We start from the raw sequence: 14104 nt of genomic DNA, 5'->3' as shown, positions 1-14104 counted from the left end.
GGAGTTTGGTCAACAGGATAAATCTGCTTTGAAGAATTAAATTAAAGTAGACAAATAAGAATTTTAAAATATTTTTCCAGACTACTGTACCATTTCCTGAGTACATGAGTTTTATTTAAACTCTTCAGATGCCTCTTCAATATTAGTGTCATTGTCACGCTAAAATTTTTCTAAAGCACATCATCTTTTCTTTTATGGAAATTGAGGAAGATGCAGCATTCTTTGAATCTTTGTATGATGCTGATGCTAGAAATTTTACCCAAGACCACAAGTACTCTGCATAACATTAGGACAGTTGTTTTTTCATTCATCCTGTGGGTATATAGTTATAATTTCCAAAATATGTTCTTTTGCCTTTCAGCGCCCTTTGTGTGTAACATGCAACATTTAGAACTGTGAGATCGTACTCTGAGGAACAATTCTATAAATGTTTAATTATTTTTGTCTTTTAAAAAAGTATTACTTTATATAATCATCTAAAATTTACATTAATTAAGGTTGTTTCAGGTCAGTGTTCCCCAAACATGCCTTGTGTTTTATTATTTTTTGTTGTTTTTCATGCTTTGTGTTAAAAAAAAAACAACAAAATTAAAAGAGCATCCAGGAACATAGGAGAATTTGTCACAATTCAAGTGTGAGCGTTCCTGCTTGCCTGTGAGAAAACCTTATCTAATATCCAGGCCTGGAGGGTCCTGAGCTCGAGGTCAGGGCGGTCGGTCGCGTTACCTCTAAGGCGCCTTCCCTCCTTCCCGTGGCCCAGCCCCGTGAAATACCAATCAGGAACGTCGGCCTGCACCGCCCCACTGGACATGCGCTGCTCAGATGTGGTGTGTGTGGTCGTCAGTAGAGCAGAGTTGTGTGTGTTTTTTTTCTTTTTAACAAAAATGAAACACGAATCCTGTCTGCTTTTTTTAATTCTCTGGCTGACATTGTGATCACTATTCTAAAACAATCCCAATTAGATTCTTTACTTGGCATTTACTGGAAGGTTTTTAACCTCATTTATCAACTTCTTCCCTCTGAACGTCAAAACAATAAAATTCTTAGATTTTATGATTTCTTAGCCAACCCTGAGGGGTTGGCCAAGCCATGTCTGATAACTTCATCTTTAATTCTCTTAACTATTCTATCCTAAGCATTGGTTTCTAATTACTGGCCAGACCACTATCTTTCCAGTGAGGATGAGCATTTTCTGCCCGTGGCAGCCCAGATACCACAGCAGCTTTACCCAGCTGCTTGTTGCCTTCCATACACCTCATCTGGAGTTCTGGGCTCTGAGTGTCATGAAGGCATTTAATTTGATTTAAAAAAAATTTTAAGTAAATTCACAGAAAACAATTTGAAGTCGTTCTTTGAATTTGTGTGTTTGTGTTTTATAATGATTATTGGCTTATAGATACTGCTTTAATCACGTTTTTTAAAATATCTTATTTCAAAATACATTTGAGGTTACTGATTTTTTTAAAAGCTGTCATTTCTTTTAGGGTATTTGGTGGGGAAGCAAAATAGAAGGGCATTACAGCTCCTGCTAGTTAGAAGAAAGAAATTGCTTAATAAAGAAATAGCTCTTGAGTGATTAATGTGCATAAATCCCAGAAAATGGTCAAACTGAAAAGAGCCTAAGATTTGAGGACCCAAGATCCATGTGGACAGATTCAGTTGGGACAGGCCAACTAAAGGAGGTGAGAACTGAGCTGGCCTTTAAAAGGAGTTGGATTTTGGCCTGGCTTTGCACCCCAGGAGGCAAGGCCACAGGGAGCACAGTGGGGTGTCCCGCCCAGGACGCTGTGTCTGGTGGGAACAGAAGAATCTTTGGGGGAGTGAGAATGTTGACTGAATACAGGAAACTGGGACCAAATTGTGGAGAGCTTTAAATCTATAAGTTTAGCTTTGTTTGTCTTATTTTGTTCTCAAGTAGAAAAAGTCATTAAGATTTTGAGCAAGGTGTAATATGGCTGAGCCTGTTTTAATTTTGAAAAATCAATCAGATGATCATGGGGAAAATGGCTCAAAGTAAGACTGGAAGAAGCAGGCTGTTGTAAACCTGGGGAAAGCACATCTGCCCAACATCAGTGGACAAAAAATAGATGATGTGAAAAGGAGGACACCTTTGGAATAGAAGTAAAGCTGATCCAACCCAGATCTGGTCTGGCGTCCTGGTGCCTTTTGACTGTTCCAGCAGCAGAGGCTGGAGGACCCTAATTCTTTTTTTTTTCTTTCCCTCTTTCTTTTCTTTTGCTGTGCTGCACAGCTTTCGGGATCTCAGTTCACCGACCAGGGATTGAACCCTGGTATAGCAGTGAAAGCCCAGAATCCTAACCACTAGGCCACCAGGGAACTCCCTGGAGGACCCTAATTCTGATCCTCCGCTCCCGGGGAATCCATCCTCGGATCTGCCTCTTATTTTAGAACTTCATTACCTTCTTATGTTATTTTCTGTATAAACAGAACAGCGTAAATTTGCCAACTTTATTTTATTTTAAATTTTTATTGAAATATAGTTGATTTACTGCCAACTTTAAACTGCTCTCTTTTTTTTTTTTAATTAATTTATTTTGGCTGCGTTCGGTCTTTGTTGCTGTGTGCGGGCTTTCTCTAGTTGCAGTGAGCGGGGGCTACTCTTCGTTCTGGTGCGCGGGCTTCTTATTGTCGTGGCTTCTCTTGTTGCGGAGCACAGGCTCTAGGCACGCAGGCTTCAGTAGTTGTGGCACGTGGGCTCAGTAGTTGTGGCTTGTGGGCTCTAGAGCTCAGGCTCAGTAGTTGTGGCGCACAGGCTTAGTTGCTCCACAGCATGTGGGATCTTCCCAGGCCAGGGCTCAAACCTGTGTCCCTTGCATTGGCAGGCAGATTCTTAACTGCTGTGCCACTAGGGAAGCCCCTAAACTGCTCTCTTAATTGATATGTCATTTGTTCCTACTTAGCGAACATAAAAATTATTGTATATTTAAGATATTTTTAAAGAGATAAAATTTAAATGACTCTTAATCAACCCATTTATAAACTTAGATTTCAATTCAAAGACTTGAAATATGTGAAACACACATACACCAAATTCTATTATACTTGAGTATTTTTGTGATGACCTACTTTTCAGTTTGGAATCTGGTTGGTTTTTTTTTTTTCATTTTAGGTTTCTGGGCCATTTATATGCTGCAGAAGCCCTCATCTCTCTGGACAGAATCTCTGATGCTATTACTCATTTGAACCCGGAGAATGTCACTGATGTCTCCTTAGGGATCTCTTCAAATGAGCAGGACCAAGGTTAATGAGGACACATTTGATCAGAACTCTTCACCATTTCCACTGCCTTTCCGTTGTAACTCAGAATGTGTGGAAATTTAACGGCACGGTTGTAAAGGGAAGGGAGTTTTAGGTCGGCACTGTACGGTTTTGGCTGTACTTACTTTATGCTAATTGTTTGCTGAGGAGACCTAGGAGTTGATTATCACATGGTCTAAATTCTAACTTTTGAAAGGCTGATAGTGTTAGAACAGTTTGTTTTGATTCTTATATTTTTCTCTTCAGAGGGATTCCACAATCCAGGGGAGAGTAAAAGTATCGCATTCAAAAGTCAGTTTTAAATCATGGCTAAGTTTTTGAGGGAGTGAGACTAGTTTTCACTTTATTCAGGGTTATTTCTCAGGCCATGGTGGTGGTGGTGGTAGGTAGCATTCTCATATCTTTTATTAGAACCTCTACTACATGAAAAGGAAATACTGTGGTAGATTGCTTTAATATTAGATTTCCATTTCATAAAGAAAATTAGGTTTTTAGAAAATATACTCTGTTGTCCGACCCCCTCAGATTTACTTTCATGTCTTTGTAGGATCAGACAAAGGTGAAAATGAAGCAATGGAATCCTGTAAGTAAGACGTTTTGTAAAGACTTAAGTAGCCTGGCCTGCTTCCCAAAGACTCACCCTCGAGCCTCTGTGTCCTTCCTTTGTCCGCCTGAGGAGTAGAGCTAGGCTTTATTCTGAGCAGCTCTTCAGGCAGTAGAGGGGGTTGCTCCCTGGCCCTTGGCCTGGCCTCTTCACATGTGTCTGGTCTTCTCCCCAGCTGGGAAGCGGGCACCTCAATGCTACCCCAGTTCCGTCAACTCAGCCCGGACCGTGATGCTGTTCAACCTGGGCAGCGCCTACTGCCTGAGGAGCGAGTATGACAAAGCACGGAAGTGTCTCCACCAGGTGAGGCTGGGCCAGTGCCAGACCATCTTGTGAGGCAGCCAGCAGAGGGTTTGGAGTTTCTAGGCTCTGTTATTTTGTTTGAGGCTTCTGATCAGTTTGTTAAACATTGGAATATTACTCCTCCAGACATATTCTTGGAAGGTACACAACTGATTGTTGTTGCAAATGAACCTAGGCACCTAATGGAGAGTTTTCCTGAAGATTTTAATCATTGAAATTTCAAAAGATTGGAAACCATCTAAATAAGGGCTCACAAAAATCAATAATGGTGTGTCCATATAGTTGAACACAATGCAGCTGTAAACCCTATATACTAAAATGGTAACATATCCAAGACATATTAAGTGAAAAGAACAAGATGCAAAACAGTTTTTATATAATCCTGTATATGCAGAAAAGATCTCCAAATGAACACGCCACAAACTGTTAACACTGGCTGCAGGGCTGGCAAGATAAGTACTGTGTAGATGGAGCACTGAACTGGGAGACTTTTCACTGGATACTCATAGGCTTTTTAGCTTTGAATTGTATAAATCTCTGTCCACTCAAAAAGTTAAATTACAAATACGTCTTTTAAGAAGAAGCGTTCACAAAGTCAGTACCAAAGAAACTCTATATACAATAAAGAAAGCTCCTGGCAATGTGTAACTAAAACAGACCCCTGACTTCTACCACTGAGAGGGGCCTCATCAGCAGGTCTCAAGGAAGGTTCTGATTAGGCCTCTTTAGGTCACCTGCCCATCCCTGGACTGATCATGGGCAGGGACCCATACCTGTAGTAGGAGAACAGGTACTGCCATTGGCAGCCCCAGAGGAGTTTTCCAGAATTGGAAAGGGATAATTCCCCAGAAGAATATTAATTCAGGACCTCCCTGGCAGTCCAGTGGTTAAGACTCCATGCTTCCAATGCAAGGGGCATGGGCTCGATCCCTGGTAGGGGAACTAAGATCCCACATGCTGTGCAGCACAGCCAAAAGAGTTAAAAAAAAAAAAAAATTAGGGGGAAGAAAAGGGTATTAATTCAGCACATGTGCTTCTGGGCTAAGCCAAGGGAATAAGACAGTAGTAAATAAGTGGACATGATACAACCTTGCCCCCATGGACCTTACAGTTAGGAGATGTCTTCCTAAAAAGGGAATTACAAGATCAGGGGTTATGCAGAATTTTCAGACTTCTAATATAGAAAGTTTGTGCCAGGGACTTCCCTGGTGGCACAGTGGTTAAGAATCCACCTGCCAATGCAGGGGACACAGGTTCGAGCCCTGGTCTGGGAAGATCCCACATGCCGCGGAGCAACTAAGTTCATGTGCCACAACTGCTGAGCCTGCACTCTAGAGCCCATGAGCCACAACTACTGAAGCCCGTGTGCCTAGAGCCTGTGCTCCGCCACAAGAGAAGCCACAGCAGTGAGAAGCCTGCACACCGCAACGAAGAGTAGCCCCCACTCGCCATAACTAGAGAAAGCCTGCATGCAGCAATGAAGACCCAACGCAGCCATAAATAAATAAATAAATAAATTTATTAAAAATGAAGGAAAAAAAAAGAAAGTTTGTGCCAGATGGTGTATTCACCAGCAGCACATAAGAGAACCCACATCCCCATATGTTTGCCAGAGTAACTGAAACTGAAATTAAACCTATTCTCAGAAGGTAAGGCAGCTTCCTATGAAGGTGACCTTGTTGTGTCTAGAAGTGAAGATTTACCATGTGGAAAATAACCATGAGTGATATTTAGTCGACTTAGTGGCATCTGGTCAGCATTTCTGATCCAAAATCAGTAAAGTGAAGTGATGGACTGTCCAGGGAACACGTTTGATCTTATCTAGGAGTTGAGTGCAGGAGTTAAACGGGAAGAGTTAAAACGTTGTGCTGTTCTCCGTGGCAAGGCTGGGCTATTGAACAGCCCTTTGGAAAGTGCCCGTGGACCTCAAGGCCTGCAGCACACAGGCTTTGGATGTGAAGTTGCAGTGTGTACACTCTAGCTCAGGTTCTTGTGCAGCAGGTGGCCATGGCGGCAGCCACGCTGGGAGAGACAGATGGTGTCAGGCCTGGTTTGGGGTCTGAAGGGGGTTTTGTTTTGGTCCCTTGGTTTTTAGGTTAATCCAGTGGCTGGACCTTGTTAATGGGGAGGCCCACCGTGCCTGGGAGGGAGAACAATGATGTGTGAAGAGTTGGATAGGGCTCAAGTAGAGGTTTCCGAGGTTGCCTGCCCACCACTATTATGAACAGCCAGTAAGCAAAATACCATTCTCTCATAAAGTTGTTGCCATGAGTTCTTGTATTTTAGAAAAGGCTGCAGTCAGTGCAAAGGACAATAGATGACCTGTGTTAACTAGCCAGTTGGAAGGAAAATGGAGATTTTAATATCCACAAAATGATGTAAAGGTGGTCTTGCCTATTTAAAGCTAGGCCAAAAGTATAAAATCTCATTTTCTGAACTGAGCTGTGGTACATCAGTGATGTGGTAGGAGGAATGAAAAGCCTCCTTGCTTCATTCACGAGGAACCTGGGAGCATGTGCTCTGGATGAGAACCCCCACTAGTCTGAGATTTCTTCTAATGCTGCCCGGACCCGACCTTGTGCCCGTTTCTGGTCCCCCAGATGTCTCCCACACTCACCCCGTGGCCTGCACTGCCGTGCCTCCCCGCTTTCTGCCTCTCAGGTATCCACCCTTGTAGGACAGAGATAGGCTTCCCTTGCCCAAAAGCTCTGCACTCGAAGAAACTCTTCTCTCTTCGTATTCATACTACGTTCACTTTCGTCTCCCTAACAGTAAATTTGTTTGGATTACTGTTAGTTATTTGCATGCTGTTTATTATCAGGGTAAATCCCTGTCTTATACCCACCTCTGGTCAATAAATATTTGTAAAGGACACTTTCTGATTAGATTAAGGGAAGACGCAAAGCGGTCTGGAAGCATGAGCACCTGAACCTGGATGAGGGAATACCAGTTGATGGTAAGACGAGGAAGAGGCTGCGGCCCAGAGGGGCCCAGAATGAGGGAATAAACCTACAATCTCAGCACCTTCAACCAGAACAGGACTAAATCAGAAAACTGCAGGCTGGTGTTATGGCTCTCAGATCCAGGAAAGGACAGCATGTTGCCTAAACAAATAATTTTATTTGACTAAATTGTACTATTTCAGTCCTTAAGAATGGAGACATTGAACATGCTTTTTTTTGGCTGCGATGGGTCTTCGTTGCTGCACGCGGGCTTTCTCTAGTTGTGGAGAGCGGGGGCTGTTCTTTGTTGTGGTGCGCGGGCTGCTCTGCGGCATGTGGGATCTTTCCGGACCAGGGATCGAACCCGCATTCCCTGCATTGGCAGGCGGATTCTTAACCACTGCGCCACCAGGGATGTCCTGAACATGCTTAGTGGTATATTTTTTTTATATTTCCAGCCTTTTAAGTTTGAATTCTTATTCCTGACATTGGGAGTTTGCAGCTTACAGTACTAAGCTGTTACTTAGGGGAAAAAAATAGACATGCAGATTTGGATAGAGGTGCAACTGTGTGTGTCTGGTGAAGAACTACCAGCAGACCTGGATGGGTGACTGGAGTGTAGAGTCAGGAGTGTCTGATCACCCATCTCAAAACCAAATACAGCCAAGAGAAGAAAACCAAGAGGGAAGGAAAGCTTTCTCCTATTAAGAACTCATTATGGATTAGGCAAGGGAAGATAAATATTTAACTAAAAATAACATGTCTAGTTTAATGGGGAGGGATCAAGACAAAGACAGCTGGACTTCCCTGGTGGTCTAGTGGTTAAGAATCCACCTGCCAGTGCAGGGGATACGGGTTCGATCCCTGGTCTGGGAAGATCCCACATGCCGCAGGGCAACTACTGAGCCTGCGCCACAACTACTGAGCCTGTGCTCTAAGGCCCGCGTTCCGCAACTACTGAAGCCTGTGCGCCTACAGCCCATGCTCTGCCACAAGAGAAGCCACTGCAATAAGAAGCCCATGCACTGCAACGAAGAGTAGCCCCCACTCGCCACAACCAGAGAAAGACCGCTTGCAGCAATGAAGACCCAGCACAGCTGAAAACATAAATATTTAAATTAGATTACATAAAAAATAAGAGTTATAATGAAGTAGCTTTAAAAAAAAAAAGACAAAGACAGCTGAGGACCATCCAAGCAGAACTGTAGTGTCCCAGTGAGGTTGAGTAAGTTTGCTAATTTGTCATTGGTAGGTTGACATTCCTTTTTTTTTTTTTTTGACACTACTTGGAGTTATCTTACGCTGTCAGTTTCTCATGGGTCTCTTTTTTGTTTTGAGCAAAGGCGGCCTCAATGATCCATCCTAAAGAGGTGCCCCCTGAAGCCATCCTGCTGGCTGTCTACCTTGAGCTGCAGAATGGTGAGTGATTCTTCTCTTGAGTTAGGACTGGAGCCCTGCAAAGAGCCCGAGATTTTTGGTGTCTGCTTTTTCTCTTTGAAATTTAAGGGGTATTACCCATCAAGTTCTTCTAGACAAAAATATAGCGAGGGAGTTTTTGGTATCTTGCAAATTCCTACTTCTTGCAGGTTAAGCATATTTCCTTTTATCTGTGAAAATGGAGAATAGCATAACTTCTGACAATTATAATTAATCTCTACTAATTAACCTTTCTCTTAGGCATCCAAATGACTCTAATTGAGAACCTGCGTCAGAATGCAGTGGGTTTGAGTTGTATACCTTGGTGTTTTAAACATAGGTGTCGTTAATGAGTTTTACAGTAAGCCAGTTCCTGCTGAGAATTTTTTTTTTTTTTTTTTTTTGAGAATTTTTTATTCAGACCTAAATCCAGGTCATGCCTTTGGGGCATATACAACCTCCAGGATGTAGCTTACTGGAAGAAAGGCTGTGGGCCCTACATAAGAGAAGGCGTGAAGTAGAAAAGGAGAGCTGAATGGGGGAAATGAGAGGGGACCAAAGTTTTAAGAGTTCTTAGTCATATCCCCTTGCTGAAATCCTTCCAAGGCTCCCCTCTTTTTATAGCTGAAGAAGGAGCATTAAGTGCCTGGCACCCAGCAGGCCTTGTCCTCCTAAAAGCTGTAGTAGGGTTAGTGCATGGTCTTAGAGCCCTTCTTTTGCGCAGTCCACCTGTAGACAAGTTATCAAACTGGGCTCCACCTTAGAATCAGTGCAAAGCTTTTAAAAATCCCATCACCCAGGTCACACACGAAATTTCTTAAATCAGAATTTCTGGGAATGGTGCAGCGGGCATTACATGATTCCAGTGTACAGCAAAGGTTGCAGACCACTGCTCTTCTCCATCACCTTTTACCCCCTTGCGGGATTCTGACGGCTTGCTTTGTATGTGGTGGTATTGTTATATGCTTTTTTTGTGATGGGAAGTGTTTTTATAGGTAATACCCAGCTGGCCTTACAGATCATCAAAAGGAATCAGCTGCTCCCTGCAGTGAAAACACTCTCTGAAATGAGAAAGAAGCCAGTGTTCCAGCCTGTCCACCCGATCCAGCCCATCCAAATGCCGGCGTTCACTGTACAGAGAAAGTGATATTTTGCGCTTGGAAAACTGTTACCTGAGACCCAGGGGAGTATTTGCAGGCCTTTTTAGTTGTATCACAGCAAAATGAATAAAAGACAGATGGTAAAGGATACTAGTTTTGAAGACACAATTTTGAAATGATTCTAATCCCTGAATTTTTTTGCCGGAAGCTTACATCAAATTAAGGATTCACAGCTCATTTTCATCGGTTTTCCTTTAATCTTTGCTAGACTACTATTTTTGAGCCATTATGTGATATATATGTGTCATAGGCAATTAAAACACAGTCTTACCAGAACAGTCTCGTATAATACATTTTGTCTTTCTTGCAACGGTTAGAGTATTTTGGCATCTGAGATTTAGTGTTAAAGTTTTAAAAATGGAGAGAACGGTATGAGCAGATGAGTAGCCAGTCCAGAAGCCGATCAGAGGGGAGGGGAGGGGAGGTTGGTGTGTTGTACACCTAGTTAGGACTAAAAGGGCCAGAAAATGCATAATAAAACTCATGGGCTAGTCAAATTGGGTTAAGAAGAGATGACTGATCTGATAGGAATCAATCATTTGCTTAAAAACTACAGATGAAGACAAACAGAGTTGAGGGCACTGGTCTCGTTCACCCTCCTGTACCCATAGGCAGAAGCACCGGTTCTGGACCCTGTTAGCAGGGAGTTCAAGGTTCATTGCTAACCCCTTTGGAAATGCAAACAGGAACTTAAAAGCTTCTTTCCAAGACAGGTATGTGTTGCAGGATTGACATGGCCAAAATTTGTCCATAGGGTCGATACACTAACTGTAAGTAGGAAAAACAAAACACACTACATACAGGCTTGCTTTAGAAAAACTGGGTGACCCCTAGTCAAGAGCACATTTGGTAGATTCATCAGAGCTTGCCGTTTAGGATCATCCCTTGCTGTCAACATCTCTTCAGTTCCCAACTTTGGAGAACAAGTTCAGATAGGGAAACATACTAGCTGAATCTACATGGTTACTCGGTTTCACAACTGGAGAGGGGAGTGTTTGGATAAGCACATGAATTTATCTGAAACTTTATCTGAATTATGCTGTTGCTGATATCAGTTTAGTTAGGGATCTACACAAGAACTGAGTATTTGTGATGTGACTAGACATTGCCCACAGATGACTCAGAGAAAGGGAGCAATTCTTCTTTCACTTGAACACGGGATGGATGTGCACAAGGGCTCGACTGCTCTTTTGCCACGTTGCAGTTGTTTATATACAGAGCAGATTCTTTCCAGGAGGATGCAGGAAACAGAGGTGGCCTAGCTCCCTTGGGCCTCTCGAAGGCTTTTCCAAATGGGATGGGAGTAGGACCCGTAAGCTGCACTGGTGCTGGTCCAAGTCTGCAGGTGCTGCTTTCCCAAGCCCCAGACAAGCAGCAGCACCGTGGGACCCCCTTGTGTGCTGCAGGGTGGTAGCGTTGCTTAGCCAGGGCATTTCCTGGACAGAGTCCACATGCTTCATAAACTGCTGGGAACCCACAGGGTCTTGGGTAGTGTATGGTGGTAGAAGGCCTGTAATTGTACTCGAGGGCAGTACATCTTTGGAGAAATCTCAAAAAAATTAGAACTTTCCCTGCTTGCAGGTTGGTTTTGGGGGGAAAGCAGTAATAGCTATGAGGCAGATTAGGCCCCGCGTTGCTGTGTTAAATAATACTCTTGGCTGCAAGTAGCACAAAATGGATCCATGATTTAAACAAAGGTAGTTTTTCTCTCAGTTGAGAAGGTGGTACGTAGGCAGCTGGTGGCCTTTGCTCTAGTGCTCAGTGATGCCATCAGGGACTCAGCCCTGTTTTTCTCACACCACTGTCTTTAGCATTTGGGCTTTTGTCCCCGTGGTCACAGGATGTTCCAGCATTACATCTGCACTGAGGGCAAGAAGAAGAGGGCAAAGGCAGCCTATCGTGACAGGAGACCATCAGGAACAAAGTTTTCCCAGAAACCCCCAGCAGACCTCGGCTTCCCTCTCCTTTGTAGGGCAAGTCATGTAGCTATCCTTAGCTGCCGCTGCTGGGACAGCCCTGCACATCTTACGGGGAAGCCAGTGAAGTGTTTTCCCAACTGGAGAACTCTATATATGATGTGTTGTCAAATTATGATCCCAGCAGCCCAGCTTTGCCTTCCACTGTGGCCCTTGGCAGATCTGAACACAGTACATGTAAGCTTTTCACCTCTGTGACTTGTCATATGGAGTCCATCAGCCAGCTGGCTTCTCCCACCTGTTTTTCCTGCCCCAATCCTTTAGCACCACGTCTGCTAACAGAGATAATCCTAACTGTGCTGAGAAGGTTTAGGTTCCACGTCCCTGAAGTTTTTCCTAGCTGTCCCAGTTTCTCCCCCGCCTTTGTGTCCCTTGATCATACCTTTTCTTCTATGGTATAGGGTATTCTGTAGTTTAACAGGTGCAGGTGCTCAAAGGGTGGTGTCATATCTGATGGGGTTGTGAATTCTGAGACGAGCCTCGTTAGCTTCTGTTCAGGCTCGATCACCAGCAAAATGGGGCAAAATTCACTGCATGGGTCCCTTCACAGACCCAGAGAGAACGTGATTGTGAGTGTCCCCAGAACTGCAAGCCATGAACTCTCAGAAGAGCTGGAGTAGTCTTTCATTTTGCCCAGGCCCTTACTCCACAAGACAACACCCCTGCGGAGCCAGCGCCTTCAGGGGCCTCTCCTGCCCCGCCTGCACCCCAACCGCACTCTCAGAACAACACAACTGCTGTTCTCACCACGCAGAACCCCTTATCGACTAAAGCTGGGAGCTCTGCCCCTCACCCAACCCAAATGACTTGATTACTCTCGAGGCTTTTGATGGGTTTGCACAACGAGGCTAACTTTCCTCAGGGCCTCGTGTGAAGATTAAGATGAGATGATGAATGCAAAGGGCACTGGGTGGGCATTCACTACAGGTGAGTTCACTTACCCTCCTGTTGCCCAGAGGATCTGCTCAGCCCAGTCACCCTCGACACTGCCTTCCTTTCAGCCTTCCCTCTCTCAGGCTCCCATCCAGCCCCCTACTTGGAAGCCACCTGGAGAAAGGTGACCGACGACATTGTGGACCCTGGAGCCAGGTTCTTGGACTGGCTTCAAATCTCAGCTCTCTCACTGGGACAAGCTTGATCTGGAACAAGTTATTTTGCTTCTTTGTGCCTCAGTTTCTTCATCTGTAAAAGGAGGACACTGACAGTACCTACCTCACAGGTTTGGAGTGAGGTTTAAGGTCCTGGACATTGTTGCTGGATATGAACTCCAAATGTACAAAGGGGAACTCTATAATTTTTTACTGTATAATATAAGGGATAATCAAAGCAGAAACTGTTTTCTGAGCCACTGACACTGTGGAGTTGGGTGGTAGAGAGCAGGGGGACTCCTCCAGGTAAATGGCTGTCTCCTTCACTCTGGATACATCCAGTGTCTGGGCTGTAGTTGTTGTTCAGTAGATACTGGCATCCTGTGTTCTCATCCCATTCTTACCTGCCTCACCCAGGCCCTCATCCTTGGATGACAAGAGGTCTCTTCCCCACCCTTTCCTCCTCACCTCGGCCTGTGGCCTGTGACTGCCTGCAGCACAGCCCTGACTCCCGCTGGGGGCCTCTTCATGGTAACTGCTCCCCTTTTCCTACTGAGCTTCTGTTGATCCCTCCCTTACACTCCATGTGTTATCCAAACTGGAATCTGCTGTCTCCCAAAAGTGGTCACCATTTCCCATCCCTAGGACTTTGCTTCAGTCTCCTCCACTCCCTAGAACTTCGTTCCAGTTTCAGTGTGTACACATCCTGGCTGTCTCACACTAACTCCCAAGGAGATACCTGTTACAAACCAAGTCTTCATTCATTCCACATGTGCTTACTGGAGGCGTGTTCCGGGTTGGTGAGCTTTTCACAGAGCCCTGTGGTCTTCAGGCTCAGTCTACGTTCTGTTCTTTGTCATCTGTTTCCTTCCCCTTCCTGGACTGTGAGTACTTTGAAGACAGGGCTGTGCATTATACAGTGTGTGGATTGTTCTAGATAAACAATAAAGTCTGCAGAACAGAACTTTGGGTGCTTGCTTTCTAGGTCTGGCAGTGTCACAGGAACTACTTCTTTCAAGGTGGGATGGCTTATTAACATAATCCCAGGGTTCACGGGGCCTCAGCATCCTTGACCCTCTGAGCCTCATCAAGTGAGTTAAATACTGACCCAGGATGGGTGGGTTACTGGTGAAACTCAGCTGGCCCAGCCTAAAGTAACCAAACCTATACCTACACACAACAAGCAGTTTACACACTCGGCTTCCCTTCCTCCCTGGGAAGAACCGGGCCGAAATGCAGGCCCTGGGGTGGGAGTGGGAGTGCCCCGCGGGGGGGAGGCAGCGAAGTTCATTAGTCCCCTCATTTGGGGCAAAGGGGATCCGTGTGGTGACAAACA

General features: G+C 44.6%; 1 protein-coding gene across 5 annotated transcripts in view; it reads left to right on the top strand.

Moving 5' to 3' along the window:
• CNOT10 (CCR4-NOT transcription complex subunit 10) overlaps nt 1–13710 on the top strand; it is a 66873-nt gene extending 53163 nt beyond the window's left edge. For all 5 annotated transcript variants that reach the window (XM_030830053.3, XM_060307757.2, XM_060307756.2 and 2 more), the window contains 5 exons: nt 3131–3261; nt 3827–3862; nt 4059–4186; nt 8472–8547; nt 9540–13710. In XM_030830053.3, the coding sequence (XP_030685913.1) occupies nt 3131–3261; nt 3827–3862; nt 4059–4186; nt 8472–8547; nt 9540–9691 (523 nt within the window). In that variant the 3' untranslated portion in view covers nt 9692–13710. The remainder of the gene's footprint in view (nt 1–3130; nt 3262–3826; nt 3863–4058; nt 4187–8471; nt 8548–9539) is intronic.
• The last annotated feature ends 394 nt before the right edge of the window (nt 13711–14104 follow it).

Source organism: Globicephala melas, chromosome 11, assembly GCF_963455315.2.
Source record: "Globicephala melas chromosome 11, mGloMel1.2, whole genome shotgun sequence".
NCBI lineage: Eukaryota > Metazoa > Chordata > Mammalia > Artiodactyla > Delphinidae > Globicephala > Globicephala melas.
Note: the sequence above shows the minus strand (reverse complement) of the source record. Positions and strands in the feature narration are given on the sequence as shown.